Source organism: Cuculus canorus, chromosome 3 (genome assembly GCF_017976375.1).
Source record: "Cuculus canorus isolate bCucCan1 chromosome 3, bCucCan1.pri, whole genome shotgun sequence".
Lineage (NCBI taxonomy): Eukaryota > Metazoa > Chordata > Aves > Cuculiformes > Cuculidae > Cuculus > Cuculus canorus.
Genome location: NC_071403.1, coordinates 47576954 through 47591154, shown reverse-complemented (window position 1 = coordinate 47591154; position 14201 = coordinate 47576954). Strand labels below are relative to the sequence as shown.

General features: G+C 37.5%; 1 protein-coding gene across 2 annotated transcripts in view; it reads left to right on the top strand.

Moving 5' to 3' along the window:
• The first annotated feature begins 1961 nt into the window (after nucleotides 1-1961).
• Nucleotides 1962-14201, top strand: part of SYTL3 (synaptotagmin like 3) — a 36462-nt gene continuing 24222 nt past the window's right edge. For both annotated transcript variants that reach the window (XM_054062248.1, XM_009563411.2), the window contains exons 1-4: nucleotides 1962-2303; nucleotides 6144-6720; nucleotides 8096-8311; nucleotides 11802-11866. In XM_054062248.1, coding sequence (XP_053918223.1) covers nucleotides 6611-6720; nucleotides 8096-8311; nucleotides 11802-11866 — 391 coding nt within the window. In that variant the 5' untranslated portion in view covers nucleotides 1962-2303; nucleotides 6144-6610. The remainder of the gene's footprint in view (nucleotides 2304-6143; nucleotides 6721-8095; nucleotides 8312-11801; nucleotides 11867-14201) is intronic.

Here is a 14201-nt window from a genome sequence, read left to right as displayed (position 1 = left end):
AACAGCTTGACAAGAAGGCTTGACTATGTCATATACGCCCAGGAACTGAAAACAAAACATGAAAGGCATGAAGCAATACCTCCATTCTTACAGTTCTGAGCAGATCCCATCACTTTAAGCAGCCAGAACCAGAATCTGGGTAATGAAATTAAAGGGCAAGCTTTATACTGTTACTGGATTTGTGTGTGTGTGGTGTTTACAGATTGCTCAAATTACTGATAATGCCAACCTCTATAGCTTCCTAGACAGTAGAAGATGCTGTCCAGGTTCAGAGTGACAGGTATGAGCTGGAGAAATAGTCTGAATGAAGGAGAAAATAACTAGGGGCAATCACAAAGACCTTTCCCAAATTAGGAACAATTAGCTCTGTAACAAATGCCAGCAGGGCAGGACCAGCTCACCGGGTAGCTGATCTGTAGATGAGAAGACTGGGGGTGTTCTGGGTATGATTTACCTGTGTCACACAAGGGTGCTGTTAAAAAAGAAGATGCTATACTGGGACATGTAAATGGATGTATAGCTTGTGGGATGTGGGAAGCAGGATGCCTGTTGTACTCTGTGCAATAAGGTCCCACAGGGAATACTGTGAACACCTTTACAAGTTGTGGTTCAAGAAGAGCATGAGGGAGCAGCAGCCTCTGGCCCTGAATGCACTGCTCACAGACCTCAGCTGCCCTGGTCAGCCTCAGCTGTGCCCTATGCTCCGGGACTGTCTCTAGGATGGACCTTGGTCGTATGATTTGGCCTTGTTGCCAGCCCTGAGTCTAGCCTTGCCTCTTGTTTCTCCTGAAGAAGACAACCCTGTCTGGTCACTTCGGTTTAGGACTGGCTGTGGGCAACACCTGCTCTGCCCATCCTGCTGAGATACCATGAGACCAACTGGCTGCTACGCTCGCCCTTGTCCCCTCACCTCGGAAGAGCTCCCTCGTCCAGGCAGAAAGCAGAGACAAAAGAAAATGAGTGCTGTGGGAAGGCTGAAGAAATAGTGCTCTTTTTTTACAAAATAATAAAAGGCTGTAAATTGGTTATATTCTTAGCATGTTTAAGATACCGTAGCCTTTTTCCATGGCCAGGGTGAGAGAGAGAAAGATCAAATGAGATAAAAGTGTGACAATTAAGGTTTTGGCTAAGTAATGGGGGAAAGCTGGCAATAAGGCTAACGCTCCTCAGCCTGGGTTTGTGATAATACAGATCTGTCATTGTGGCTAGTTACAAGTCTCAGGTTGTTTCTCGATCTTTATTTAGTTAAAGTTTTGCGTGAAATGATTCATCCGGATATTCTTTGTTGGGCTTTGCTCTGTGTCCCACTAACAGTGGCTTTCAACTCCAGTGATGCAGTCGAAGAAGGTGATTAAACTTGACATACACAGGTGGAAATGTTTGAACCTATTGAACTTAATGAAGTGATGAAATCACAGGCTGATTAACTTCGCAGTGTGAATAGAATTGCAGTGCTTTACTTAATTTTAACTAATACCATCTGTATTGTACAGACAGTTTACCTGGTAGAGCTAGGAACAAGAAAGATTGAACTTCAATAACAGGTTCTTCTTTTTCAGACTTCAAAATAATTTAGATGTAATTTTGAACTTTGTTACTCACACTTGGTTCTGTAATACTGAATTGGAATATCCAATCCAAATAATATTTTGACTTTTAATTGTTATCTGAGATCAGATTTCTAGTCGTGGAGTAAGATAAATTTCTTCTTTTTGTGAATGCATAACAAATTAATTCCTTTGAACTTTTATCTATGCTAATTGTTTTGTTACTCAGACCTGATTATGGAACTATTTTGTTTCCAGCAAATAACTTTATGATACAAGCGGAGCTTTCTGCATGAATCTTGGGGACATTGAGTTTAGTGGTTTTTTTTCACATGTATAGAGTCAAAAAAAGAAATTACATAGAACTCAAACCCACTTCTCTTCCTGTGTATGTCTTGAAGAACGAGTGTATTTTGATGATATCAGTAAGCTTTTATAGTACCTTGTGCTGAGTCTCTCAGAATGGTAGAAAAATGAATAGCTTCTCTTCGGTTGTTAGTTGCTGCTGCTGATAACAAAACCAGAGGTGTGGCAAATATGTTGTGATATTAGAGCTCTTATTTGAGTGCGCTTGCTTTTAGCTGTTTTGAGGATCCCTGTAGATACACCAGTCTAATTTTGGTGCCCAAAGGAAGGAAAGGGGGTGGAGAACAGCACCAGTTTTCTTCAAGGAAAGATAAATTAACAATAAGAGCGTTACTCATCTCTTAAAAGCAGTTTACTTCTGCATATCGTTCTTTGATGGCTGCTGAGAAGGTAAGGACATCTTTTTAACCTGTTCTGTATGACATGCACAGAATGATGCATTTTTATTTAATGGGATGGATCTTTTTAGGCTGCAAAGATTTTGTGGAGAGACAGCAACTGGAATTTAAAAAAGTGTATGTGTTTCTCTCTGAGTTTGGTCACTTTTAACTTTAAGGGATGGGGTGTTATTAAAATCACAAGGTATAACTTTGGTAAAACGTGGTCAAAGAAGTTATAAATAATTTGCATGTGTCTATACAAGGATGTGGAAATAAAACTTGCAGCTGTGTAGTATAAAATGAAACTTGTAATTGTCTTAATTAAGAATAAATGTATGTGATTGGCCTCTACAGAATAGAAAATAGCCATACATTCCAGGAGCATTTGTGATCATTTTTACTCTGACCCTTCTTAATCTGTGTGCTAGCTACTGATCCATCTTCTGAGTTAATGGATGAAGTAATCCAATTATCTCAAGTCAATGAAGATTGTGACTTTAGAAGATCAGTTTATTTATATTTAAATTGTCATTACTTTGCTAATGCTTCAGGGTCTGAAAGGAGATCAATAATACATTACGTGCAAAATTGATTTGAGAGGAAGTAGCTTGCTAAGTCAGGCATTTCTAAGTTCAAAAACTTAAAAAAACAAGATACCTTTGGCAAACTTAATCTTGTCCTAGGTAAGCATTTTGATTGCCCTTCAGTTACATCGCTACATACTGTTTATCCCGATAGAAAAGAGAATGGCATGATCTTCTGAGACTGCAGTTTGTGCATGCATGCCTCCCTCTCTTAAGATGTGACCACATTGCCTCATGTCCTTTACAATGGCTCTGAGACTTCACATGATGGTTTCAGAAACCTACTGATCTGTCTACAAGGTGCTTGACATCGGATTATTTAAAATACTTAATTTAAAATAACACTTGATCAAAATATTTTGTGAGCTTTGTGCTGAAAAGAGAGACGTGTCATGGTATTTACTAAAGCAGTCGCTGCTTTTGGTTTTACATAGAAGATGCTTGGCTTTCAGGTTAGCTGAGTGTAAAACAGCTGGGTTCAATGGGTAAACATGAAAGGAGGGACATCTGAACAGATTTTTAAGATTATATTTTCCTGTTAAGGAGTGTCATTACTGAAAACACCACTTCTTTTTTACTGTCAAAAAACCTAAAGTGATGCAGACAGATTCGTTGTTATAAAAAATTCTTCTTTCTGTTAGCAAAGTAGTTTCAGTCTAGTTTGAACACCTTCGTGAAATGATTATGAGCTCAAGTCTGTGTGGAGCACAAGGATTTTGAGGTGTATAGTGTTTCATTTATTCTTAAAGCTACTTAATCATTAAGCTAGATTTTAATTATCTTTGAATGTGCAAGAACAACTAACAGAATCCAGTGATTGTCTGAGCTTAAATCTTCATGAAGATTAAAAAAAAAGCAACTGTAGGAATGTCCAGGTGCAATGTTGATAGAGCTGCTGGCTACATTTTTATATTATTTATTTATATATGTATATTTATTATTTATATTTTAAGCTTTGTTGTCTGCAGTGTGTAATGATCTTGTCCAGCAGCGCAAGCACTGTGTTGGCTTTTTCCCCTCTCCTTATAGTCCAGATACTGTAGGATGGAGGGCCCACGGCTCTTCGCTTTGTAGTAAGTTTTTGTTATTTGGTGCCAGAAGATGATGCTGGTCTTTCCATCCTACCCCTTGTGGCAATCTACTGCTGGCATTGGATTTAGTGCTTATGATTTATCACCATTTCCCTCACGCCATTTAAATTTATTTGTGCGAGCTTGAATAGCTGAAATGACTTTTTTTTTTTTAACAATTTGAATGCATTTCTAAATAAGACTCTTTGTGCCCTCGATATTTTTCATACACTAGGATGTCATCTGAAACCCATTACCCAGAATGGGGTTGAAATCTGGAAAACTTTGTGCTTTTCTGTGAGGAAGGAAGGTAGTTGGTTTTTTTTTTGTTCGCTTTTTTTTTTTTTTTTTAAAAAGAATTTGAAAAAGACTTCAAATAGCAACTATTTCAGTGCTTGCTTAGCTGCAGATGTTACTCTTAGGAACTGTTTTACAGTTGCACATTCTTAATAGCTCTGTAAGACATTGATATATTTTCTTTCAGATCACTAGAGTGCATTAGGATTCACCTAATAGTGACTATCGTAAATTTGCTAGCTTTTACTGATGCTTCAGCATGATTTTCTGGTGATGTAGGTGTGCTAGCCTTTGGAAATAAGAGTTATAGGAGTTTATGGAAAGCATAACTTACGCTGTAATGAATGTTTTGGTATCCTGTGAAGTACAGAGGTCCCCAGGTTTGTACTGCCTGCTCTTTACATTGTATCTTCTTAAATGGAGCTGAAGGCTCTAAACATGCTTTTCAGTTCTGGGAGGTATTCTTAAGGTAAAATGTGAAAGCAGGTGAAGGATGTAGGGGCTTTTGGAAATGATATATACTGTGTTAAAAAATGCTCAGGGTTTTTAGGTTTAAACTGAGTAATTTCCTGTGAAACTAGAGTTGTTAAGGAAATAAAATATGATTATGCCTATCTCTGTCTCTTTTGTTTCCACAGGAAACCATTTTTTTTTTCTTTGTTAACACTGCTTCTGTGAAATGCTTTGTCCTTTTGGTGTCTGTTGAAGGGTTTAATGAAAAAATACAAAAGCATGGGACGCATACTGTCTATAAATACAAATTGTCACCTCCTGCCTTTTTTTTTTTGCGTGAAATTAAGTAACTTAACTGTAAAGTGATTCCCTGCACTGACAAAAATACATTGGCACTGTATAGCTGAAATTTTGGGTTGTTTGTTTGGGTTTTTTTTTTAAACTTAAAACTCTCAGTATTTTAAAGTAATGAGCCAGCAAGGCAGACAGATGGTCAGATCGTCAGCTGAGGTCCATCAATGAAGCATCAGTAACTGCTTTGGGAAGGCTTTACCCTTCTGTCCTAGTGTCCAGACCTTCTGCCTAGTGCCTGACTGTATGTATTTAGTTTAGATTAAGTTTGAAACTCTTAATCAGTTTTTGTATACACATCTTTAATGTTTGATGTACCATAAGTGGAACTCTTAAACTTCTTGTAATTCATGCTAGACACTGGGCAGTGGTATTAAATCTGAATATGATGTGTAAGCTGAATTAGATTCAATAATCATTTTCTTTCTCTACTTTGCCGTAAAGTATGTGAAAATTATTTCCTATTTTACTGGGAGTTTTAAAAAAATTAAGGTCACAGAATATTCTATCCAAAGTCAGTTGTGACTCAATTTTAGTCTTGTACTTCTCATATATTTGTATGTTAACATCATCAGTTTGGGGCCAAAACTGTTAGTGCACTGAGCTGGGTAATAATACGTATCTTAACTTTTCAGTGTTTGTATGTCTTAACAAAGGTAATAGCATTATTGGGTATTAAACTAAACAGACATAAATAGTTGATATGAGTGGCTTTTAGCGGGTGTCTTTTCCTCTTTCCTCTTAGGCTTGTGATGTTTAGTCTTTTCATTAAGATGAGATTAGAAAGGGGCAGTTTTGTCTCAATGAGTATGACTTTTGTGGTCATGGGGCCTGTAGGCCTGTGTTCAAAACTAAGTTAAACTTCTTTATTGGTTGTTTTATGTTGACTGTACAAAAAATGTGAAGGTACCTGACTGACTGTTAATGGACAATATGGTGAGGCTGTCTGAAGAGCAGGAATGTCTTAAAACCTCTTTGGTATCTGAATTAGTACATGAAAGGCCTGAGTATAGCAAATGTGATCTTTGCACACTATATGAAAGGTCTTGAAGAGGTGCGAAGATGAGATGATAACATGTATTCTTTTTTCCCTAGGCCTGGAAATCCCAAACCTACAAGACCAAATAAAGGAAAAATAAAAAAATCCCAGTACTCCTTTATACCGTCTCCTCGGGAATTGTCCTCCATCTGGTGACAGTTAAAGCCTTGTCTAGGACCTTTCTGCAAGCTCTCATCTCTTTTAGAACCACTCCCAGCAAAAAAGAAAAAAGACAAAAGAAAAGAACAAGAATTTCTTTCATATGAAAAAGACAAGACTGCTCTGACCCTGCTGACTCTTTATATTCCCTAGTAGCAGAGAGAATTGAATGATGATGTGTGTGAAGACAGACACAGTTATTTTTCTCGTCAAAGGTATGACAAAGTGAAACGTGTCACCAATGAAGTGAGAGCACAGGCCCTTAGTAAGAGATGTCATTACAATCTATGAAGTAGTATTCATCATTCTGGATATCGTGGAAGCATAGGACAGGAGTCTACAAAATAAGTGAAGTTTGGGGAAAATGGCCTGTGAATTTAATCTGAACTTCCTTAAGGAGATGGAACGAGAGGCTATTCTAGAAGTCTTGTACCGTGACCAGATGTTGAGAAAAACAGAAGAGGAAAGAATAAGGTATCTGCCGTTCTCCTGTATTTCTGTTCCTTTTTCTCAGAAGTACTCTTCTTCCTCTTTGCTGCCCTTCCGAACGTATTCCTTTTTTTCATTGTTAGCTAATGCTGTTTTACTCTTTGGGAAGTCTAAGGGTTATACAAAGCCTCTTAGATTTATTGTACTGTTGACTACTCTGTTGTTCAGTGAGTAATTTATGTGATGAATTTTATGTCTAGCCTTCATAGGAAGCTCAGTTGCTGCCTGTATTTTGTTTTTATGAAGGCCTTATAGCATTCTCATCATGTGCTGATTTAGTCTTGGTACCACGGAACATGTTCAGATCTTTGGCTGGCTTATTTAACTTACACTGTGTCAAGCCTGGAGTAAGAATCACTGGATACCTGCTTATTGTGCTGAATCCGTAGCTGTCCCTTCTCACATGCAGCAGGTGGCAAGCATACCACACTGTCTCGGGGGCTGTTATCAGTGTCAATAGGTGTCATTGGTTAGGAAAAGAATTCTAATTATTTCACACTGTGTAAGTATCTCAGTCATGAGGGATAAGGGATAATCCTCTAGCATTTTATTTGCTTTATGTCAGGGTTAGGGCAAGGACTTCCTTGCAGCTTGTACTTTGCTTTGTCATGTTGCATCCCTATGCAAAACAGGGTATTTGTGTAGCAGAATTAGAAATTATTAAACTCTTAAATGTAGACACCTGAAGGTTGTTTACTGTAAATGTTTATAGAAATATTACTGAACATATTTAATGATTGTGAAAAGTAAGTAAAGGATTATAAAGAAAGTTTGAATTGGTTAGAGGATCCTGGACAGTTGTTGATGAGGTAGCTAACAATTGAAAGCACAGATCTCTATTATTGGTATGTGTAATGGAAGCAAAGTTAATGAAAGGGAGAGGTTTCATTATTTCAGTCTGATGTAGTTTTTACTGAACTTTTGAGTGATGTGTTTGTTATGATTACTATTGCTTGATAGAAGATTTGATTCTTGGATAAATATGATAAAAGAACATCTAAAGAAAGGGAGCACAGTTTAGTCTTGGTTTTTGTATGTGAATATGTAATTGCTTGCATACATGGTTTTTTGCATACACTGTTTTGATGCCCTACCCTGAGCGTGCACAACTGACACAAACAGAACCCTATTTATACTGGACTGTTACTCCGCTTGTATGCACAGATGTGGTAGAACATACAGTCACAGAGCAAAAATGCCATGTGTAGGTGCCACCAGACTGTCCTCAGTTGAGGTCAGACTTGAGGGCATATCTCCCACCCGTAATAATATTGCACAATCAGGGTATCAGCTTGTGACTTACACAGGGGTTTTGGTCTATTTAATTTCTTTTTTTTTTTTTTTTTAACCTGGGACATAGGAAACTGAAACTGCAGCTGCAGCAGCTTCGGTGGAAAGGGGCAAGAAATGTAAGCCACGAATACCAGGAGAGATCTTGTGCTCGCTGTCAGAAATCGCTTGGGTTATTGATGAACAGAGGTGCAGTATGCAATGGGTGCAGTCATCGAGTATGCTCTGAATGTCGCATCTGCCTGAATCCCTACCTTTGGAAATGCACCGTTTGTTATGCACATGGGTAAGAAAGTTTCCTGGCTTGGATAAGTGCCAGTTTACGCTAGTTATCCAGTAGATACACACTGGTTGCTTCAATCAATTAATGAAACAAAGCCTCTGGTGGAATGGAAATGTTGGGAGAAGTCCCAGGAGCAATGAAAATGATGAGAATTTTGTTATACTTCATGTAGTTAGGATTTCCCTTCCTGTATTTAGCAAAACAGATTCTTAAGCTAGGCCGGAAGTAGTTTGACAAAGATGTTAACGACAAAGCACAGAACAGTCATTAGTTTCTGAACTGTAGATAGAACTCTGTACCCTGACTCAATACTGAACCAGTGCATCATTACAAGCTGCAAAAATCGTTAATAACATTATTAAGACTCATTTAAATGTGGTCAGAAATTCACGTTTATTTACTTTGAATTAGGTTTTTTTTTTAATTATGTCACCTTGCTTTTTGTTTTCCAGGAAACAGTCTTTCTTTTACTGTACTGTTACAGTTTTCATATCAAAGTGTTCTATCATAGTCCCTCCCAGTCATCAGAAACTTTCTGCACCAAATGGTTTAGCTGTATTTCCACCTTTGATGAAAAACAATATTATGTAGACAAAAAAAGATAGTTTTGAAAATTAATCAACAGCTGTGCTGGATGCTATGTATCCCTGTACAAAGGCTGAAGATTTGGATGCAATTAACTTTATGTTAACACAAGATTAATGGACCGCTTCACTACTTCTTAAGATGTCAAAATGAGATGTAAATGATGCCCGAGAAATGTAAGGTATTAGTTTTAAGCTAAATTAATTTCTACTACTAGTTTGAAGTAATTTTCTATAGTGTGGAAGCTTGTAAACTGTATTTTCTATAGCTTGTAAACTATCGCTAAAAATACATTCTCCCAATCCTCAGTTTATTTTGCAAGTTATACATAAAATAGGCAGATTCGCTCCATCTAGATTTGATACAAAGCAGTTACTAGATTTTGATGCATATATTTAGCTAGTGCTTCATGCTAGAAGCACTAAAAGGGAGGGTTAAAAGGTTAACTTTCCGTATCCTCCTGCAGATACCTCCCTCTGTTGTCGTCTTTGAAATTGGTTTCCGTTAATTTGGTAGCTACAGTGGAAATCCCCTGTAGAGAGTAGCTAGTTGTTAAACTGCTTTGCATAGTGCTGTGCACCCTTAATTATTTCATATTCTTCTTCAGATATTTAGTAGTAAAACTGGAAAAGTGTTATTTAAATTACATTTTTACTTTTTCTTGAGGAAATTACCTTTTTTTTTGTTCTGATAATGTAGAGGAAATTTTCAGCTGTCATCGACATTCTCTTTATAGCAAAGAGATTGCACATTTGATCTTTTTAGTCACAATGCAAAGTGCATTAAAATTGGTCAGACTTCTTCCATTGCTTTCAGTGAGCTTTACATCAAGACTGTGAAACTCCAGAAGAGTAAGGAGTGCAGCACTGTCGTAAATGCTTCTCGGCGCCTTTTGTTTACCCCAGTAAGGGAAAAATAGGGTGACTGAGAAATGTAAGAGCTGATTTTCAAGTCCTGAGCAACTGTAATTTTGAGTCTTGGTTACCGCTGGAGTATTATTTTCCTGAAAAAAAAAACTTGTCGGCAACAGCACTACTGAGATTCTCTCTTGGACACCAGGGTTTTGTGTGTAACAAAGATGCTTAAACACTTCTGTGGAAGAGCATGCAGGGATATGTGAATGTTTTTTGTTTACAGGATAAGAAATTTATAAAAGCCATGAGTACTAACACAGATTTGTAGCTTTCACCTGGAAGAGGCATGTCTTATGTGAATGGAGTTGGTATAATGTATTTTTTAAAGGAATCTTGTCTTTTAGGAGCCTGGAAAGACATTTACTTTGAAAGAGATTAGTCTAATTAAACTGATAAGGATAATTCTTTGTCAGCTTCATTGTACCACTTTTGGCCAAAGCTTGGCTTAATACACTCTTCAGCCTTTTAAAACAATAAAAGAGGGGTTTTGTGAGTGGTGTAATCATCACATGAGCTTGTGCAGAACTGGAGATTAAACTCTAGGAAGATAACAGTGGCTAGTGAGAAGAACATAAAAGAAAGGCTGGAGATAAGAATCAAGGCACTACCAGTGCAGAGCCCTTGAAGATCTAGTGCAATCAGAAACTTCAGATATTTATTGGTTACTAGATCTCCATCCAAAGTAAATAAGTGTTCTATCTTAGGCTTATTTCAACCTAATTTTCAAACTTGTTAATGTTCAGTTATGTACAAGGATCTATGGTGAGGCTCATGAACACGATAAATAGTACAAGCTACACAATGGTGATTTTTTTTTTTAATATTCTGCTTTACTACTCAAACAGGTCTATTTTAAATGCATAAAATGCCTTAAAATCAAGCCTCAGAAGGAACAAACAGAAACCCACCTACAGTGGCTTTATCTATTTTCACATCTCAATTTAGTGTGTGTTAAATGACAGACTCAAAGGTTTTGTTGCCTGGCCTTTGGTGGACATCAGTATAGCTCTCTTATTTACAGATTATTGTTTTGTTGAGGAGACCAGACCTACAGGAATTTACTCTCTGTATGTTGTTGCAGATTTTGAGCAAGTGAAGCAGAGGGAATGTTAATGCAGAGATTAATTTCGTAGAAGGAAAATAAACAGTACCTGCCCTGAGGAAATTTTTGCAGTGGGACTTCATCCTATAATAAGCAACAGAAAATCCACAAGGAACAGAGTTGTTATATATGCCCTAAAAATTAGTAAGACATTTAGCTGATAATTTGGAACCTGAACACTTCAGAGAGTCCTCTCCTCAGCTGAAGGATTTTTTGCCTTTTTAGTAATGGATGAGTTCAGATTGCAGACTTTGTCTAATTCAGTTGGAGACAACAAATCTCATGAGTCACATCTGCTGAAAATCTGCCCTTGACAGAGCTATTTATATTTAGTCTAATATAATACTTGTTAATAATTACTTTTCTCATCCTGCGATCCTGATGCCTGTGTGTGGCATGGACGTCATTGATGTTAGCCTCCACAAAATGGAGAGAGTTGGACCATGAATCTGTCACACCCTCGGGGTTGTGGAACTCGGTGCTCTGTGGTAACCATCCCCAGTTCTTGGGCGTGTGTCCTCTATCGCTGACTTTTCCTGCTTCTCAGACTAAGCAGTGGTGTCAGCACAAGTGACTGGGGCTGTTTTGCAAGTTGATTTTATAGGCTGGAGTGGACCCAGGGCTCTTGTCTTCAGAGCAGTGCCTAGAGCAGTAGATATTGCTTTTCATGGGCAGCCCTACACAGCCAGAAAGAGAAAATAGTAAATAATGGAGCGAAGGAATCCTTTGCTTGCGGATCCACGGCAAAATCGGTCAGTGGAGTGAGCAGTCACAAAATCCTAGTTTTATGGTAGTATTAAGAAGGATTGTTGGATTGTTAAACGGTTATCAAACACTTGAAGAAATGCACTTTGGAAAATGTTGATTCAAGTGTCTTTTACTTGTTTTTCAGAGATGTGAAAGTAAAGGCTGGTGAATGGTTCTTTGAGGAACGTGCAAAGAAATATCCAGGAGAAGGTAATCACTGGAACAGACCGTGAACTGCTCTGTAATGTGTAGTAGTCCTCATCTAAGTGGAACCAAGAATGTAGCCTGCCGCTGCATGTAATGTTTCTTCCACTTGGTGAGAGATACGTCAGAAATTATCATTCAGTGCATCTGTCTATACTCAAGTAAAACATGAACGTAAACTAGCAGAATGCATTTAAAAGAGTGATTTATTTTGTATGAATAGTAAGAATAAGAAAATTGCTGGCCATATCAATTTGAATTAATAAGTGTTTAAGACTTCTGAGAAATCCAATGACGTGAAATAAATATAGAGATGTTCAAATATATGTGTAGGAAGAAAATTATCTTGCATCCTTTGTTTGCCAAAGTTTAAAACTTCAGTTGTTTTCCCTGAAAAAGTTCTAAGCTTAAAGAAATGACAGAATGGAATCCCCTCCATGTATAGGTGTAAATCGGCAGAGAGCTAAATGCTTTTTTTTCCACTTTCAGTCAGCTGTGCCATTGCCTTGTGTTCAGTGTTTTCAGTGCAATTAAAAATGCAAAAGCCCTAAAAGAAGTTATAGAGGATATGGATATATTGCCCTATGGGCTTGTGTTTCACCAACCAAGGGGCTGTTAGTTTTTGTTTGGACCTACAGCAACTAATGAGGTGGAGAGGATTTCCTTCCTCTTTTCCTTGAAGCCCTGCTTCGTGTAGGCAACTATTGCACTTTGCCTGGCTGTAGCTACATATTACAGTTTCACTTCTAGTATCTGCATGTATCTAGATTTAAGAATAGCTGGTAAAAAGTAAAGCACTAGACCTTAAATTTCTCTTGGGAAACTTGAATAGGAAGAAGTTTATAAACGAAAGTACTTAATCAGGCAGATTCTGGGCAGTAGGTATTCATGAAAGACAGCAGGTAACATATTAAGAAACTGAGCTACATTTCCCACTAGAATGATTAATTTTGAATTTCAAATATTTTACCGAATTCCTTTCTAGCTAACACAGTTTCTGATTTTGAAGTATTAGTTGGCTTTTAAAACACAATTTTATTCCATAACCATTTTTTATAATTTTCCCTCATATTCTTTTCAGTCAGTATAAGGCTGGTATTTTTGACAATCTCTCTCACAGTTATTGGAAAATGCTGTGTTGTTCTCAAACATGTAATCTAATATTGCAAGGTACTGACTGTCCCTCTTTCCAGTAAAATAAATGAGTTCTCTCCTTGTGTTATCAAAGCTTTGTGGGTGCCTAAAGCCTTTGCTTAGTTATTGTATTAGTAATACTGTTGAAGTCACAAAGATCTAAGGATATACAGAAGATAAGCCTGCAGGGAGAAATGTGTTTTGTTTAACTCCTTTTGATTAGACCAACTGATAAAATTAAAGGGGTTAAAAATGGCAAACTTTGGAACCCAGCAGCCTTTGTGGTTATGTAGGCTTCAAGCCTGGAGTGACAGTGCCCTCTTTTGATTCAAAAATACAACACAGATGAAGTATTCCCTCTAAAACAAGTTTAACTGAAAAAATACATGTTACAGTGAAGTATTCTGATGCTGCAGAGTAGGAAAAATAAAGTTAATCTGGTATGCTTTTTATTAGTTTTGTGTAGCTTCTACCTAAAGAGTAAAAATTTTATTTTCACAAAAATGGAAGATTGCCTTTACTGACAAAAAAAATTAAAAATCTAAGAAATCATTTAATGCTGCAATAAATCAAGATACCAAATATTACTTACTAATAAAGGGGCATTAAATTTGGAGTTTGTAACATCAATAAATTGAGTATTGTTTCTACTACCACCAAGTTCTGCTGGTCATATGTAAGAAATACATTATAATTAATGACATCTTTAGCAAGGCATGGCTTGAATTCTGCTTTCTATATTAAAAATGATCAGGGATGAAAGCCACTCCAGGTATTTTCAGTTGGCCATTTGTTACTTGCATTTAGCTCTTTTTTTCTTTTTGCAATCACTCAGGAGCAAAGTGCATTTTGTGCCTGCTGGAGTGCTTGCTCCTTGGTGTGCTTTACGTTATATGGCTGCTCACGTGAGAAACATGACATCGTTGCTATTTCCCCACAGGAGTGGCCTTAGCGAAGGGTCTTGCTCATGTTTCTGAGCTAGTCATGTGTTTTCATGATCGTTGAGGTCTCTAGTAGGAAAAATGGCAAGAATTTTTTGTAAGATGCGAGAGATTACCACATGCCTACCCTTGTATGCATTTTCAAGCTTTCCATAGTGTTTGAGTTCTATGGTTGAAGTGTGCTTCAAGGCAATGGGTGTGTGCACTACATGCCTCCTGGACCTCGGGAGGCTGAGGACGCTTAGCAACCCACAGGAATGGGACTG